This window comes from Thalassophryne amazonica, chromosome 16 (genome assembly GCF_902500255.1).
Source record: "Thalassophryne amazonica chromosome 16, fThaAma1.1, whole genome shotgun sequence".
Classification (NCBI taxonomy): domain Eukaryota; kingdom Metazoa; phylum Chordata; class Actinopteri; order Batrachoidiformes; family Batrachoididae; genus Thalassophryne; species Thalassophryne amazonica.
In genome coordinates this window covers 14,282,613-14,299,212 of record NC_047118.1, presented here as the reverse complement: position 1 = coordinate 14,299,212, position 16,600 = coordinate 14,282,613, and the positions used below count along the sequence as shown (strand labels likewise).

Genomic DNA, 16,600 nt, shown 5'->3' with positions numbered 1-16,600 from the left:
AGACTGCCCACAATAAAAGGCCACTCTGAAAGGTGCAGTTTTGTTTTATTGGGGGGGGGATACCAGTCAGTATCTGGTGTGACCACCATTTGCCTCATGCAGTGCAACACATCTCCTTCACATCATCCGTGAAGAGAACACCTCTCCAACGTGCCAAACGCCAGCGAATGTGAGCATTTGCCCACTCAAGTCGGTTACGACGATGAACTGGAGTCAGGTCGAGACCCCGATGAGGACGACGAGCATGCAGATGAGCTTCCCTGAGACGGTTTCTGACAGTTTGTGCAGAAATTCTTTGGTTATGCAAACCGATTGTTTCAGCAGCTGTCCGAGTGGCTGGTCTCAGATGATCTTGGAGGTGAACATGCTGGATGTGGAGGTCCTGGGCTGGTGTGGTTACACGTGGTCTGCGGTTGTGAGGCTGGTTGGATGTACTGCCAAATTCTCTGAAACGACTTTGGAGATGGCTTATGGTAGAGACATGAACATTCAATACACAAACAACAGCTCTGGTTGACATTCCTGCTGTCAGCATGCCAACTGCATGCTCCCTCAAATCTTGCGACATCTGTGGCATTGTGCTGTGTGATAAAACTGCACCTTTCAGAGTGGCCTTTTATTGTGGGCAGTCTAAGGCACACCTGTGCAGTAATCATGGTGTCTAATCAGCATCTTGGTATGGCACACCTGTGAGGTGGGATGGATTATCTCAGCAAAGGAGAAGTGCTCACTATCACAGATTTAGACTGGTTTGTGAACAATATTTGAGAGAAATGGTGATATTGTTTATGTGGAAAAAGTTTTAGATCTTTGAGTTCATCTCATACAAAATGGGAGCAAAACCAAAAGTGTTGCGTTTATATTTTTGTTGGTGCCAAAAAATAATAATTTTTATGACTTAAATGGTTAAAAAAATTCAAAGAGATGACACCTTTAAGGATCCATTTCTAAAGAAGTAGGCAGAACGCATTATTATTTACAGGTATTATACCAATGGGGCCCATTGCTTTGTAACCCATCATCTTGGATTTTATATTTTTAATTAAGTTATATCAACTTGTAGACATTTGCTTTCAGTTCTCGTTAAAGGAAGATAATTTTACAAAGTTTTATTTATTTATTTATTTGTATTTGAAATGGCATAAAGAAATTAAAATGTGTGAAATACCAAGTGTTCCAATACTTTTGGAGGGCACTGTATGTCATCGCCTCATTATGAAAAATTCTCTTCTGTTGACAATCCTGTGAATTAGTTCAACAAGTGTAAAACTTTCCAGGCTTTAAAAGAATTTTAAATGTGCTTAATTTGACCCATAGTCTATACAGTGTTTCCATCTATGCCATGATATTAATTCGTGTGACAGTGAAATGTAAGCGAGACCCACACTGACCTCATTCACTGAAGTGGGCCACCAATAATCAACACATGAATAGTCTGTTCATCGCCATAACAACAGGCCTCAGAATTTAAGTAGAACAACTCAGTGCTGCATACCACAAATGTGAAATATGTGTTCACATGGAAACAAGTGCATTAATTGTGTTTGAAACCTTTGTGGCTCAGGCTGTCCTTATTTCCAGTAGGGGGCAGTATCACACTGTTCCGTCACTCAATCCTCTAAATGTGATGAGATGGACATAACCAGTAAGTTATTTTCATGCAGGAAACATTTTTGCACAATTTCTCCATTGTTCTGCACATTATGCAAAGTATGTTCAATGACATCATGGAAAGAAGATGTCACAAATTTTTACTTGTCTGGTTTAGTGGAAGATCCAACATACAAACTGGCAGTTTGACTTTCAAATTCTCTTGTTGCATTGTCATGCTGGTTTGAGGCACAATGTTCAAGTTTGTAAAATGTATTCAGACTTCATAATGCATGCAGTGGGTGTGTTTACTGAAAACACTTTTGTGGGGGAAAAGAGCTCAGAATAATTGTTTCTTCTCTTTTACACAAAATTACAAATGCAGCTTCAGCAAGATTCATTTTAATCACATCAACAGTATATTTAAAATGTTTTGTTTGTTACCTTTTCAGATCACATTACATACATTTATTATTTTGCCATATAATTTTAAAGTTTATAGAAGAGACTATTAATAAGAGAGGGGAAAACCAAAAGGCTGTGCTTTTCATGCATGTGATTATAAAAACATTTTTAAAATCACTCTTTATTATTTCAGTTGTCAGTATTTTAATTGTTTCTTGAGAGGATTTGTGTCTGCATTCGGACATCCTGTCAATATATTGTAACGAGCTTAATCGTGTAAGCATAATACAATGTAGTAAGAAATAAAGAGTGACAGTTCTCACTTTCTACTTTCATTAATTATTACCATTTTCAACCATAAAGCTTTAAATGAGAAGTAAAGAAAAGTACTTATTGGACATCTTTCCTGTGGTCCATTGGTTTGAATTCTTTCTGGTACAACACTAAAATAATGTTGCAAATACTTGAAACAGTCTTGAGAGAAATAATCCATCACGGTGAATGATGTGAATATGCAGTGTTTTTTAAAGCATTTTAATTACTATTTTGAGTGGAATGTGTCATGTTAAGTATTATTAAGTAGGACATCTTGCTGCGATGTTGGACAAAAGATACATTTTAGCAGCATTGTAAACATGTCGACCAGTTAAACACAGTAATAAAAAAAATGGTTTTATCTGTTTTTGTTGTTGTTGTTTGTTTGTTTTGTTTTTGGTGACTGACTTTTAAACTGAATTATATTATAGCTGAATGCAAAACATTTTGAAATAAAATCTGCACTTAAGGAAGAAACCAGATCAGTCAGGTTAGGTGCTTGATTGATTACTGTGTCAAGTCTGTTTCAAACATCAACAACTTGATTTTATCGTTGTATACTGAAAAAAAGCAAAACAGAATTGTTGGACCAACTTAATAATTCATATACATTACACTCAATTGAACTGAATTGATCCAGATTAAGTTTGCAAGTAATATTTATGCCATTTTGTTAATTTGAAGAAATGTATTTAATTGGAGTGTTACCAAACAAAGCAATTTGGTTAGAGTTTTTTTTGTTGTTGTTGTTGTTAGTCCAGTAGAATTAACAGAAGCTAGTGACACACACTTTAAAAAATAAGTGAAGAGGAAAAAAACACCTGAAAAACCCAAGTTAGATGTTACATTTTTAAGATGAGTAAATTTAAAAAGCCTATGTAGCAGGTTTGCCTTACGTTTTTATCCTTTCTCACTTTTTTAACAGTGCAGGAGAAGACAATGTTTTTGAACTTCTTTTTTGTAGTTTAATTACTTATAAAATAAGTAGACATGCCTGTTACTTGTATAGTTTGAGACCTTTATAACCTAAATGTGTATACTGTAAATGAAAACTTAAAAGTGTATAAAAAAACTTTAAAAGACATGTTAAGATTACATTAAAAACAAGACACTCCACAGTAAATTTTTAATAAACAATATTTTTGGTGTAAGATGTCAAATAATTTTCAATAAAAACACGTGGAAGATTACTACACTTTTTTTTTTTTTTTTTAAGCTTAAAGAGTAAAAGTCCTCCTCCCAAATTCTTTCAAAAGATATGTTGCTTTAAAATGACCACATCTTGACTGTGTCTGGAGATAATTATCTGTATAAAGAGGAAGAAGGAAACCGATCAGTCACTGCGTGGCAGCACTTTCCCGTGTTTGTGCCCGTGCGACGCCTCCTGACATGTTTACAGTGATCTGGAGCTCGGCTTTATGCTCTCTGGCTTTCGCACGCAGCTTGGCGATGCTGCTGGAGTGCAGCTCCTCGGAGCTCATCCCCACTGGCCTCTCCCATTTCCCTGACCTCTGGGTGACAGACGGCCTACGCAGGCTCAGCGGCGCGCCCGGAGCTTGTGTCCACAGATAGTTTTCTCCTTCCTGTTGTTTCTCCCTGTGCTCAAAGCTTTGTGTCGGCTGTTTTAAATCGCTTCTTGCTCTCTCAGCCATTTCCTCATCATCTCTTTTTGTAGAAGGCCCCGCGAGCTGACCTTGGAGCTTCAGCTGCCGCCGCATTTTAGCGCGACGGTTTTGAAACCAAACCTGGAAACAAGTGTGTCAAAGTGTAGCAAACAAAAGATTGTTTCATCAGTATCACATTCAAACTATGACAGTGTTATTTGTCATATTAATTCACAGACATGATATTGTCTAAAATTTGCTTTCATTTACTTTTCACAGTTGCATATTGGGATTTCATGTTTAAAATTCAAAAATTCTAATGACAATATTCAAAATTTAGGACTGAAACTTATTATAGACTCCCGTGATCTACATCACAGACATAGAAGGACATGTATGGACTCTTCATTCAAGGTGCTACAAATTAAATGTTCAACATTAATATAGCAGCCAACGACTATTTTCCATGCAAAGATTTAGTGGTGTAACAACATGCTACAGAGCATAAAGCAGCACTACCTGTGTGTGTGTTGTAATCTGAGCTTTTCTACTGTTTGTTTACAAAGCAGGGCCAGCCATGTGTGCGCATTAAGTGGATATGAGTCCTGAATGTGTGACTTTAATGCATGTGAGTCTCATCTAGTGCAACCATTGCCCCTCTCCACATTTGTAAAGACACAGCAGTAGTGACCCCCCACTTAGCACTGTGCACTCAAGATGGTGGGCATCAGCAACTTTCCAGAAATTCCTCTCACCGCAAAACCATGTTCAGGTAAAAAAGACCAATGATCAAGACTACGGTTGGACTTTAATCAACAAAGGTTTGGGTTTTCCGCGACGGAGGGCTCTTTGAGCTGCAAAAGGGCTCCAACTGGCATTCCTTCTCCTCAAAACAGAGGAGAGAGGGTTAGAGTGTACTCGCACTAGGCACTCTGGACCATGCCGGATTGCATTATGCCCCAAAATCTAGTTTGTTTGACTAGTATGAGTGGCCTGGGCTGTGGCCTGGGCTGGCCTCCTGGTACGGCCCAACTTACAGACCACCTTTGTAAATCGGGCCGTGACTGAGTCCAACTGGACTCACCGTCACATGTAGTGTGGATGTAAACAGCACCGATGCAGAGAAGACACGCACATCCAAAACACACAAAGGGTGTGCTGGATCAAGAAGAATGTGTTTGTAGCATGGCCCAAGCAGAGGGTCACCCCTTAGAGTCTGGTCTGCTTGAGGTTTCTTCCTCAATACATCAGAGGGAGTTTTTCCTTACCACTGTCGCCTGTGTGCTTGCTCTGGGGGTTGGTAATGTGTATATATGTATGTATGTATGTATGTATATTTGGGGTGGGCGTTCATAAGCTTTGCTTCTGCTCACCCTCTTTTTGGTCACACATGTCACTGTGGAATCGTCTTGTGTATTAGTTTTTATTATTGACGAGTTGTGTGCCAAATAAATAAGTTCAAAGTTCAAAGAATTCTACCAAAAACAGAAAAATCCGCACAACCACAGCACTCCCATGCAAAAAGCTTTATTAATGAAAATGTGACGTTTCGGGCAAATTGCCTTGTCTGAGGAAGAGCGGTTTGCCAAAAAAGTCACATTTTCATTAATAAAGCTTTTTGCATGGGAGTGTTGTGGTGGTGCGGATTTTTCTGTTTTTGTAAACAGCACTGAAACATGGAACCCTGACGTGTCACTGATATGACTGTTCTATTTAGCAATTATGACTAATATTATTATTACTACTTGGATAATACAGTCTTCAATTCATTCAAGAACATTTGGGTTAAAACTGGATCTGGTTTCTTACTGTACTGATGAATGGTAAATCACTGTCAGTGAGCAAAGATGCAAAATATTTGCTCATCACCTGCTGCCTGAATAAAATTCTCATATGTGCAGTTTGATTGATCGATAAATCCCTTATTGCATCATGTATTCAGGTCAGATATGTTTTATATAGCAGGGGAGGGAGGGGAGGGAGTAATTATTACGAGAAATCCTCTGTTTTTGTTATGTTAAACATACAATTTCAGTCAGTTTTGACAGACTGCACACATCCATGTCAGTATTCCCACACCTTCTCGTACTGTCTATAAAACAATCTGTACCTCAGACTATATTAATCCCATGTGAACATGTGCATTTGTGGAAAAGGAATTTTCTGCCCTTTATCTCAAGCATGGAGGTGTGCAGAGACACATTTTGAAAACACACTGTATTTTTGGATCACCTTCTGTGTCACATACATAACATGCTGTGAAGTCCACAGATCTGCATGCACCTGAAGCTACATTAGAAAAAAATCACTGTGGATATGAATCCATTTTTTTTTTTCAGAGATGAGAACAAGGAAAAAAGCACAGATGTGTGTGTGTTTTTTTTTTTGTGTTTTTTTTTTTGTTGTTGTTTTTTGAGGAGTGACAACCGTACGTCTGGGCTGTTTATTGAGTAGCCTCGCCACTGTCATTTATACTGAGTATCCTATTCTGTGCTATTTGGTCCTAATAAATATTACATTCCTACACCTCCTTTTGTAAAACTAACCTCATCTGAAAAATTAACTAAACTTGGCAATCCTTCAGTGGTATACTCATTACTGTTATGTGTGGGAATGTGCTCTTTATCAAACCAAAAGTCACACTGTTTTTGCAGATGTGCTCAGGTCCCGAATGCAGAATGCAGGGTGAACTCAGGCCACTCAGTGACATACATTAGCTTGCTGATTACGCATGTATTATAACGCCTTTGATACACAGTCTTGCGGAGCAAAATCGAGTCTGCTGGCACTACATTTCGTCCTACTCCAAACAAAATAAAATAAACATTTATAGAGTGAAATCATCCGTCATCATATAAATGACTCTTATTCAACCTGAACAACTTGACTTAACAACATGACAGAGCTGATTTAACACTATAATTGTGTATTTGGCATGAGACAGATGTAGTCCTGGTAGATTATATTTTAACTCAGGGGAGTTAAGTGTGCACTTTACCTGCACTCGGGCCTCGATGAGGTCCAGTTGGAGGGCCAGGGCCTCCCTCATGAAGATGTCTGGGTAGTGGGTTGTCTCAAAAGCCTTCTCCAGCTCCTCCAGCTGCCAGCTGCTGTAGTTGGCCCGGGCCCGGCGCTGCTTCACTGGCCTGTGTTCATCTGGAAAACACAGCACAAGCACCCATTACGCAATCGCCAAAGGGTGACAAGGAAGTAATGGCCCTAGATTGGCTAATTAGCAGAGTGATCATTAGAGCCACTTTAACAGCTTGATAATTGATTATTAGTTACGAGCTTTTAGCCAGTCTTTTTGTAAACATTTGCACTGCTCACTGACTGTTTGAGTTAGATACTGACTGACAGTTTGGCCAATACGAGTCACATCTCTGTATACCAATCAGAGGCGGACTAATGCACAGGCTTGCAAGGGCTGAAGATCAGGAGCCTCAAGTTACATGGGGCCGCATATTTTTCTCCTCAAGAATATAGTGGAGAACACATATAAAAGCACACCCACAAAGAACACCCACAACACCAAACAATCAACGCTATCACTAGTAATTAGTGAGGCGTATAAATGATTGCCAACAGAATGCTGTCCTGTGGGATAATAAAAACGGACAAACCTCAAGACATTGCTATATTTTTTTTTTAATGTTTATTCTAGCAAAACATTAAAAAGTCATGTACGATGCTTTTGTTGTCTTCCTGAGCAGAGAATATTTTCGAGAAATAAGTGGATATGGAGTTTGCATTTGGATATCTCCGATAAAATGCCAACTTTGGTGAGTATTAGCATATGTGTTTTCACTCACATTTTCAACCACTCGCCCCTTGATTCCACCCAGTGCAACTACATCACGTTAAGGCTGCACCGAGAATGTCAGAAGTGATCATCTGTGATTCTACCAGGAGTAATGTGGCGCAATTCAGACGCAGCCCAGAGGGGGCTCTCTGCTCCTCTACACAGAGCAAATGCGCATGTGGCGTGACTGGATGGAAATTGTGTCAGTTTGCACAGAGCAGATTGAGCCAGACAGGAAATCAACATACGAAAGGCATAGTGAATCAGAGTTATGTCATATTTTATGGCACCACGTTGCATTTCGGGATTGGTCAGAATGGCCTCCTCCATGTTTGGTTGGGATGTTGTTCTGTTGCCATGGTGATCTGGGTTCAGATTACTGTAATTTAGGTGCATGTAGGGACAACACAGAGGCTTTTTTTGTTTTGTTTTGTTTTACTTTATTTTTTTATTTATTTTGCAGAAACTGATTTTGGATTAAAAAGGAACAGATGGAGAAAGGGAAAACAAAGAAAAGAGACCCTAGAGGGAGTGGTTATTCCCATTCTAATCCAATTTTATCATTTGCAGGGTTTATTTTTCTGTAGGTAATTCGGTCAGTGAGGCTTACTGTTAGCAACAGCATCTTCACCGTCACTCCAGCAGCGGTCAGGGCACAGAGTAATCCATTAAATGTGAAACGGTAATTCTGTATCAAAATCCACATTAATACTTTATGGTTGCTTTAATTCACCCATTTCTGCATCGTTGTCGCTACATCACATCTCTCGCTCTCAGCTGACCATGCCATTATTGACATCTGTGCAGCGGTGTGTGTGCACAGGATGCGGAGTAGTACATCAAATGTGAAGCAGTCAAATATTTTGCCACCGTACACCTGATATTATACGGTCTGAAATCTCACATGATTAACCAATCAGATTTGCGGAAAAAAATGTAATTGGATTAGAATACTGGTTTACTGGCTACTACTGTTCCTCTCCTTCCCGCTCGTGTCCTCCTGTTACTCCTCCTCCCCCCGATTGAGGAGTTGTACAGTCTGATAGCCTGAGGGACAAAGGAGTTTTTCAGTCTGTTGGTCCTACACTTGGGAAGGAGCTCCTCTGGTTGCTGATGACGTTGTTTACATCTTAAGCCCTGGTCCCACTAAATAATGAAGGATGAAAAATGAGTCACACAGCATGTTTTTTTTTTTTGTTTCTTTATTTGTTTGTGTTTCCTTATGCAAGGATTTATTCAACTATCAAGGGAGAATGGTCGCTCTGAGAGGCTCTTAGAGGCAGTATCTTCAGTTAAGGAGGCTATCTCTGACCATGGCACTAATTTCAAGATGTTCAAAATGTAGCAACAACAGCGTGGGGCAGTTTGTGTGCGAGTTACTACGATGACTAACGAGGATTATAGAGGCATGTTTGTGGTGCAGATGAGGCTGTAAAAGCCCATTATCTGAGCACCTGGCAGCTATGAGAACCAGGAGAGGCTATTTTTGGCTCAGCCCTCTTGTGCACACAATTCCACCTGCTTTTTTCCTCCCTCTCTCATGCTCTGATTTGAAGCAGCTAATAAAAGGTAATTATTCGTAATGTTTTTATTTTAATAGCTTGGTAAAACAGTTGGATGTTCATTCATTCTATATAATCAACTGTAAAAGTATGTCTATGATAGATTTAATATCTTGTTAATGGATCAGGAGTGCCGCTGTGTGTGTGCACTGCCAATGATGCGCACTCAAAATGAGCATTTAGGCAGAATGGCAGCGCACACAAGAGAGCGATTTTGAACACATAAATGGACAAACACAAAGTTAAAAGTGGGATCACGGTGTCAAAAGTAATAAAGCCAGCGAGAGGAAGTGCAGAGGCAAGGTTGGGTAGGATTACTTTGAAAGAATACATGTGGATTACATGTATGTATGTACATACATTTGGATTACTTGTAATCTGATTACTTTTGGGTTACATTTCAAAGTAATCCTACCCAACCCTGCGTAGAGGCCACTGTCCAGGAACCCGTGGTTCAAGTGCAAAGTAGTGCAAAGCTTGTGCAAAGCTTGCACTGTGCACAATTTCTCCAGTCACAGCCACATAAGCCCATAACTTCTCCTGGGTTGTCTCGGTGTCTTGGTGGCGTTGCTCACTCTTCTCCTTCTTGCACAGTCACTCAGTTTTTGAGAACTGTCTACTCCATGCAGATTTACCATAAAGTGCCATACTGTTTGTATTTCTTTGTAATTAATGTAAATAAAGTCCAAGACATATTCAGTGGCATCTTTACCATCAGAGAGCCTCGTCCAAAACTACCACAAAAGACTCCAAGCTGCCATTGATGTTAAAGGGGGCAACACACAGTATTAAAAACAGGGGTATGTAAACTTTGGATCAGGGTCATTTGGGTAGTTCTCTTGTCATTTTGATTTAAAAAGAGGAAACACAGTTGTTTGACAATAAATGGGTTCACCCAACCACTAACCATGAGTGAAAAAAAGTTTTTGTGTTGTCATTCATATTCTCTTAAAAAATGGCCAGAAAAGCAAATATTCTGCCAGGGTATGTAAACGTTTGAGCACAACTGTATGTTACAAAACTGGTGTAAAAAAACTCACTGTTGGCCCTCCCTCCCCCTTTCTCCATGTGCATTTGTTTCTACACAGTCGATGGAACTATGTCAAGAAAGCAAAAATCCAGAGTTTAGCTCAGGCGAATCTCTCTCTCTCTCTCTTTCTCTCTCTCTTTGCCCTCTCTCACTATCTCACCACCTGTCTCATGTGATCGTTTTCTATGCTCCTCTCTCTCTGTCTTGCTCTGCCCCCATCTCTCTGTGTATGCAATCTCTCTTTCTGCTTGTGTCTCTCTGTCTCTCTGCAAGGATGTGCACAATCAGTGAGGAAATACAACCCCTGGCAAAAATTATGGAATCACCGGCCTCGGAGGATGTTCATTCAGTTGTTTAATTTTGTAGAAAAAAAAGCAGATCACAGACATGACACAAAACTAAAGTCATTTCAAATGGCAACTTTCTGTCTTTAAGAAACACTATAAGAAATCAAGAAAAAAAGATTGTGGCAGTCAGTAACGGTTACTTTTTTAGACCAAGCAGAGGAAAAAAATATGGACTCACTCAATTCTGAGGAAAAAATTATGGAATCACCCTGTAAATTTTCATCCCCAAAACTAACACCTGCATCATATCAGATCTGCTCGTTAGTCTGCATCTAAAAAAGAGTGATCACACCTTGGAGAGCTGTTGCACCAAGTGGACTGACATGAATCACGGCTCCAACACGAGAGATGTCAATTGAAACAAAGGAGAGGATTATCAAACTCTTAAAAGAGGGTAAATCATCACACAATGTTGCAAAAGATGTTGGTTGTTCACAGTCAGCTGTGTCTAAACTCTGGACCAAATACAAACAACATGGGAAGGTTGTTAAAGGCAAACATACTGGTAGACCAAGGAAGACATCAAAGCGTCAAGACAGAAAACTTAAAGCAATAACTCTCAAAAATCGAAAAATGCACAACAAAACAAATGAGGAACGAATGGGAGGAAACTGGAGTCAACGTCTGTGACCAAACTGTAAGAAACCGCCTAAAGGAAATGGGATTTACATACAGAAAAGCTAAACAAAAGCCATCATTAACTCCTAAACAGAAAAAAAACAAGGTTACAATGGGCTAAGGAAAAGCAATCGTGGACTGTGGATGACTGGATGAAAGTCATATTCAGTGATGAATCTCGAATCTGCATTGGGCAAGGTGATGATGCTGGAACTTTTGTTTGGTGCCGTTCCAATGAGATTTATAAAGATGACTGCCTGAAGAGAACATGTAAATTTCCACTGTCATTGATGATATGGGGCTGCATGTCAGGTAAAGGCACTGGGGAGATGGCTGTCATTACATCATCAATAAATGCACAAGTTTACGTTGATATTTTGGACAATTGAAAGGATGTTTGGGGATGATGAAATCATTTTTCAAGATGATAATGCATCTTGCCATAGAGCAAAAACTGTGAAAACATTCCTTGCAAAAAGACACAAAGGGTCAATGTCAACGAGCAGATCTGATTTGATGCAGGTGTTAATTTGGGGGATGAAAATTTACAGGGTGATTCCATAATTTATTCCTCAGAATTGAGTGATTCCATATTTTTTTCCTCTGCTTGGTCTAAAAAAGTAACCGTTACTGACTGTCACAATCTTTTTTTTCTTGATTTCTTATAGTGTTTCTTAAAGCCAGAAAGTTGCCATTTGAAATGACTTTAGTTTTGTGTCATGTCTGTGATCTGCTTTTTTTCTACAAAATTAAACAACTGAATGAACATCATCCGAGGCCAGTGATTCCATAATTTTTGCCAGGGGTTGTATAATATCATGTTGTCAGAGTGAATTCAGCTCCAAAGCTTCATCAAGCAGCAGGAAAGCAGGTCTGCATCTGTTTTTCACACTTCTTTATCTTTCAGCTCTGCTATTCCAAGAAAGCCTGTCTGAGGTTGACCTGTGTGTGACAACCTCACTCTGTCATATTGTTTTTCTCTTTCTCACCTCCTCTGACAGCTTTTTTTTTTTTTTTTTTTGCTTTTTTTGCATTGGCTCTGTCATGATTATGAAGATGCAATAAAGTCTTAGTTGGCTTTTTCTTATAGCCACTAGCAAGTATGCGTTGTTTTGTTGTAGTGCCATAAAACAGTTTGTGTTTCTCGTGAGGCCTGACACTGGTTCATACAACTACGGGTCATTTTCTCTGAAGTTGCACAGCTGTTTTTCTGCTATGAGACCCCTGGTGGGGGAGAGAGAGCCCCCATTCTCCCCCAAACTAGTCAGTTAACCTTTACAATTACTCCCAAACTGTAAAATTAAGGTAAAAATGGTCTTCCTCTAATGGCAAAAAAGTCCCCCAGGCAGAGATGTTGCCCCATTTCAAGAACCTTGGGACAGAATGCACCAACCTGTTGCTTATATTAATAGATGGGACTGTTCACAAACTGAAAATTGCTGTTAATATGGCACTGTTTGTTATTTCATGTCCCCCAACATCACATTCATTCACAAGCCAAACCTTTAAGTTTTTAGCTTTAAATTCCTCAGTTGCCTCCTGTACAGCTTCGACACCATGATGTTTCTTACTGGATGCCATACAAATAGCTTTGTGAAAAAGGAATTTGGTACTGCATCTGCAACCATTTCCTTTTTTCAAAACACCACGTGTAGATGATGGATCACGTCACATCATTAAAGGTGATTAAAACATTTTTTAAAAACATGTTAACCTCTCCCATGGTAGAAACACAAAAATTAAGAAAATCCTACATCAACAAATAAACAAATGTTCCACTTCAAAAATGGTACTAGTGGGATCTGATGGAACAAAGTGCCTTGAGGCAAACTTGTTGTGATTTGGCGCTATATAAATGAAAATAACTTGAAATTGAAAAACAAAACAACAGCATAGCTTGGATTTAACACAACTTCATCTGGTGAAATCAAAGGCTAACACTTAGCATTGCTGCTGTTAGCTCACAGTTAGCTCCAGACACAGTGAGCGTTAATGTTAATGGTTAGCATCAGTGATAATGATAATCACCCCTTGGTCACTTTAGGTACCAGAGACAGAGGAACATCAACCAAATGTTACTTGTTTTCAATCAGGTTAAGCATTTTACAACAAGAGACAACTGGTTCCTATGCCACAAGCTACACAGGGTCAAAATAAATGCGACAGGGCGATGGCCTATCCGAATGAACGCAATCTAAAGTATATTGGTTGGTTGGGCAAAAGAATAATCCAGGATGGCAGAATATCCTCTCAAATAGCTGAATTTTGTATAAACCTAATATGTTGAGCATTTTGTCTCTTGTGAACATTTTGTAAAAGTTAGTGAGAATTCAATACTTTTATATCTAAAAACCCTGTTTTTATTACCAGATAAAACCTCTGATGTGATTTACAAAACATTATACCAAGAAGTTAGCAAGCTAACTGGCGAGACAGGAGCACCACCATGGCACATTTTATTGGAACAAATCCAGAACTACAATGGAAATAAGCGTTTATGCTTTATTGTGTCATCCCTGTACCATTGATATATTCACCTTTCTGTGTTTATATTGATTTTACAAAATAAACTCAATCAATCAATCAAACATTGGTTCCATCAAGCAGTAAATCATGGAGGAAAAACTCATAGTGACAGTGTCGGGTTTCCCCGTCCTTTATAATCTATCATTAAACATTGTGCACAGTAACACCATGTGACCATGAGCTGGGCATGCCCGGAACACCCATCAAGTGACAAACATCAACTGATTTGAAGGTCACCTGACCGTAGGGTAAGCGGACTCCTAAAGATGGCCCATTGTTAAGTCAAATGGACTATGTTGTCATAACAAGAAATAGAAGTAGTGGTATGCTCCAAATCCAATAATTACATCATTGCTGAAAACCTGCTTTATTAAAATGGATATTTTAATGATTTATATATTTATTTATTTAGTACTTGATAGTGCAGCAGATAAGAGAATATTTAGAGTGGAATCCTGCAAATGGTGATAAAAGCATCAAATTCAACAGAAATAGTCCTCAGACAATCCTCTTTTGAAAAAACCGATTGGTCACTTGAATTTTCAGTTGGCGTTCAGGTAGGGGTCAATTGAAGAATTACACAGGAGTCAAAATTAAAAGATGCTCCAATCATATTGAAACCTATGCCACATTATTTGCCTGATCATAAAGATTCTAAAAAGGTATAGTTTGGACTATCTGTAACTGAATTCTATGGAGTTACGGGATAAAAAACAGCAAGAATGGTGACAAAGGTCAGTGTCGGTTTGTACAGGGGTCAAAAGTTAAAGTTGCTCCAATTTTGGTAAAAAGTGATGCAAATTACTAATTGAGTTAACACAGTTTTAAAAAGGAATAGTTTGGACCATGTATCATCCTTACTTATCACGTTACAGGGTAACATATGTCACATGTCATAGAATCCAATAAACGTAGACCTTGTTTGACCTTTACTTTGGAGACCAAACATTCAACACTGTCAACACTATCCCATTTATTAATCCTATTAGCTCAACCAATAATTTGCATCACTTTTTACCAAAATTGGAGCAACTTTAACTTTTGACCCCTGTACAAAATGAAATTGACCTTTGTCACCATTCTTGCTGTTTTTATCCTGTAACTCCATAGAATTCAGTCACAGATAGTCCAAACTATACCTTTTTGGAATCTTTGTGATCAGGCAAATAATGTGGAATATTTTTCAATATGATTGGAGCATCTTTTAATTTTGTGTAATTCTTCAATTGACCCCTACCTGACCACCGATTGAAAAGTCAAGTGGCCAATTGGTTTTATCAAAAGAGGAGTGTCTAAGGAGTATTTCTGCCGAATTTGATGCTTTTATCACCATTTGCATGATTGTTTCAGTTATCTGCTCCACTATGAGGTGTTAGGTTTGTCCATGCAGATTTGTAATTGCAATCGGCAGAAAACTTGATCCTAATGTAGACCTATATTTTGTCAGGCAGCTGTGGCAACCCTGAGCAAATAGAGGAAGTCAAAAGACAATAAATAAGTAAATGAAACTGATGTGATAAGAAGGCCTGTATGTAATATTTAAATTTGCCACTATACCGTTATATTTCCTAATTATAATAGGTTTTTAAGCATTCATAGACAATAGCTCAGGGTGCATAATCTGCTCCCTGCGTGCCATCATATCTGAGCTGAACTCACCTATTCCCTCTGCCAGTTGCCCCATCCCTACCACCTGAGTAGCCACAATCAAAGCATCCTTGCATGGTTCTGGCTGCAGGTAACTCCTCAAGGATTCGTAGCTGATAAAAGGCCCAGGGATCAGGATGTGAGGATGAGATCCCAGCCTGGTTGGGAATGCAGGGAAAAAGTGGCCTGTAGGTGAATGGAAAACTGCAGGCAAGAGTGTAGATACCAGTTGCCCAGGGCCAAACATGTCCAATCTGTTAAGAATGCAACATGAAGCGCCAGTCGTTGGAAAAGGGGCCAGATGGCTCCTACTATAGGGACAACATCAGGTGTCTAAAAAAAAACAACCTAATAATAAGGTAAAGCCGCGTGTGTCTTGTATGGATGCTGTCAGCCCAGTTGAGTCGGTGAATGCACCACTGGAGTAGTGGAGGTAGTCTCACCTCAGCCTAATGTGCCTCCCCCGCTCCAGTCACATGACTTCCAATCAGGCAGCAGGGTTTGGGTTAAACCACAAAGGTGAACATCCAACCTGTGATTCATCTGTCAGCAGATTACCAATATTTATTCATCGGTCTTTGCGGTATTTATCACGACTTTCACCTTTAAAATTTGCCCGATAGACGGTTCCAGATGTTGCAAAGATAATATGATTCTCTGGCTATCTGTTCACCTGGGACAAGTTGCAACACCTTTGCCTTCTGAAATTTCAATCAGCGAGATGGATGGGAGCTCAGAGTGTGAATGTTCCCTGAAACACATGCACCTCAAAAAAATGTGCACGACTCTTATCTCACCCTTTAAACAGTTGTCAGATGTAATAAGAACAAATTGCTGCAAAGGAAGGATAATGAAAACACAAGCTGCCAAACGAGCGCTAAGCCAGCAGGCGCTGAATTAACCGATCCAGGATAAACATTTTCGTCTCGACAGTGGTGTGACAAACCTGGAATCTCATTTGCTAAATGTTTTAAAATTTATCTTGGCAACTGTTTGTTGATGCTGCTGCTGTTTCGAAGGATTTGATGTTGATTTTCCTTATCACATAGATGAGCTGTGCATCTCTGGGCTATTTACATTTTGTAACCTTAAATTAAAAAAAAAAGTTACATGACAAAAAAATAAGTTCTGCTTTTTAATGTAAAAACTGAAAG

At 39.2% G+C, this 16,600-nt stretch overlaps 1 protein-coding gene across 1 annotated transcript; it reads right to left on the bottom strand.

Annotated features, from left to right (window-relative positions):
- Nucleotides 1-3,603: 3,603 nt before the first annotated feature.
- si:dkey-43p13.5 (visual system homeobox 2) lies at nucleotides 3,604-15,837 on the bottom strand. Its single transcript, XM_034191084.1, has 3 exons — nucleotides 15,459-15,837; nucleotides 6,913-7,070; nucleotides 3,604-4,055 (listed from the first exon to the last, which is right to left on the bottom strand). The coding sequence occupies exons 1-3, from the start codon at nucleotides 15,691-15,693 to the stop codon at nucleotides 3,648-3,650; spliced, it is 801 nt and encodes a 266-aa protein (XP_034046975.1). The 5' UTR covers nucleotides 15,694-15,837; the 3' UTR covers nucleotides 3,604-3,647.
- Between the last annotated feature and the right edge of the window lie 763 nt (nucleotides 15,838-16,600).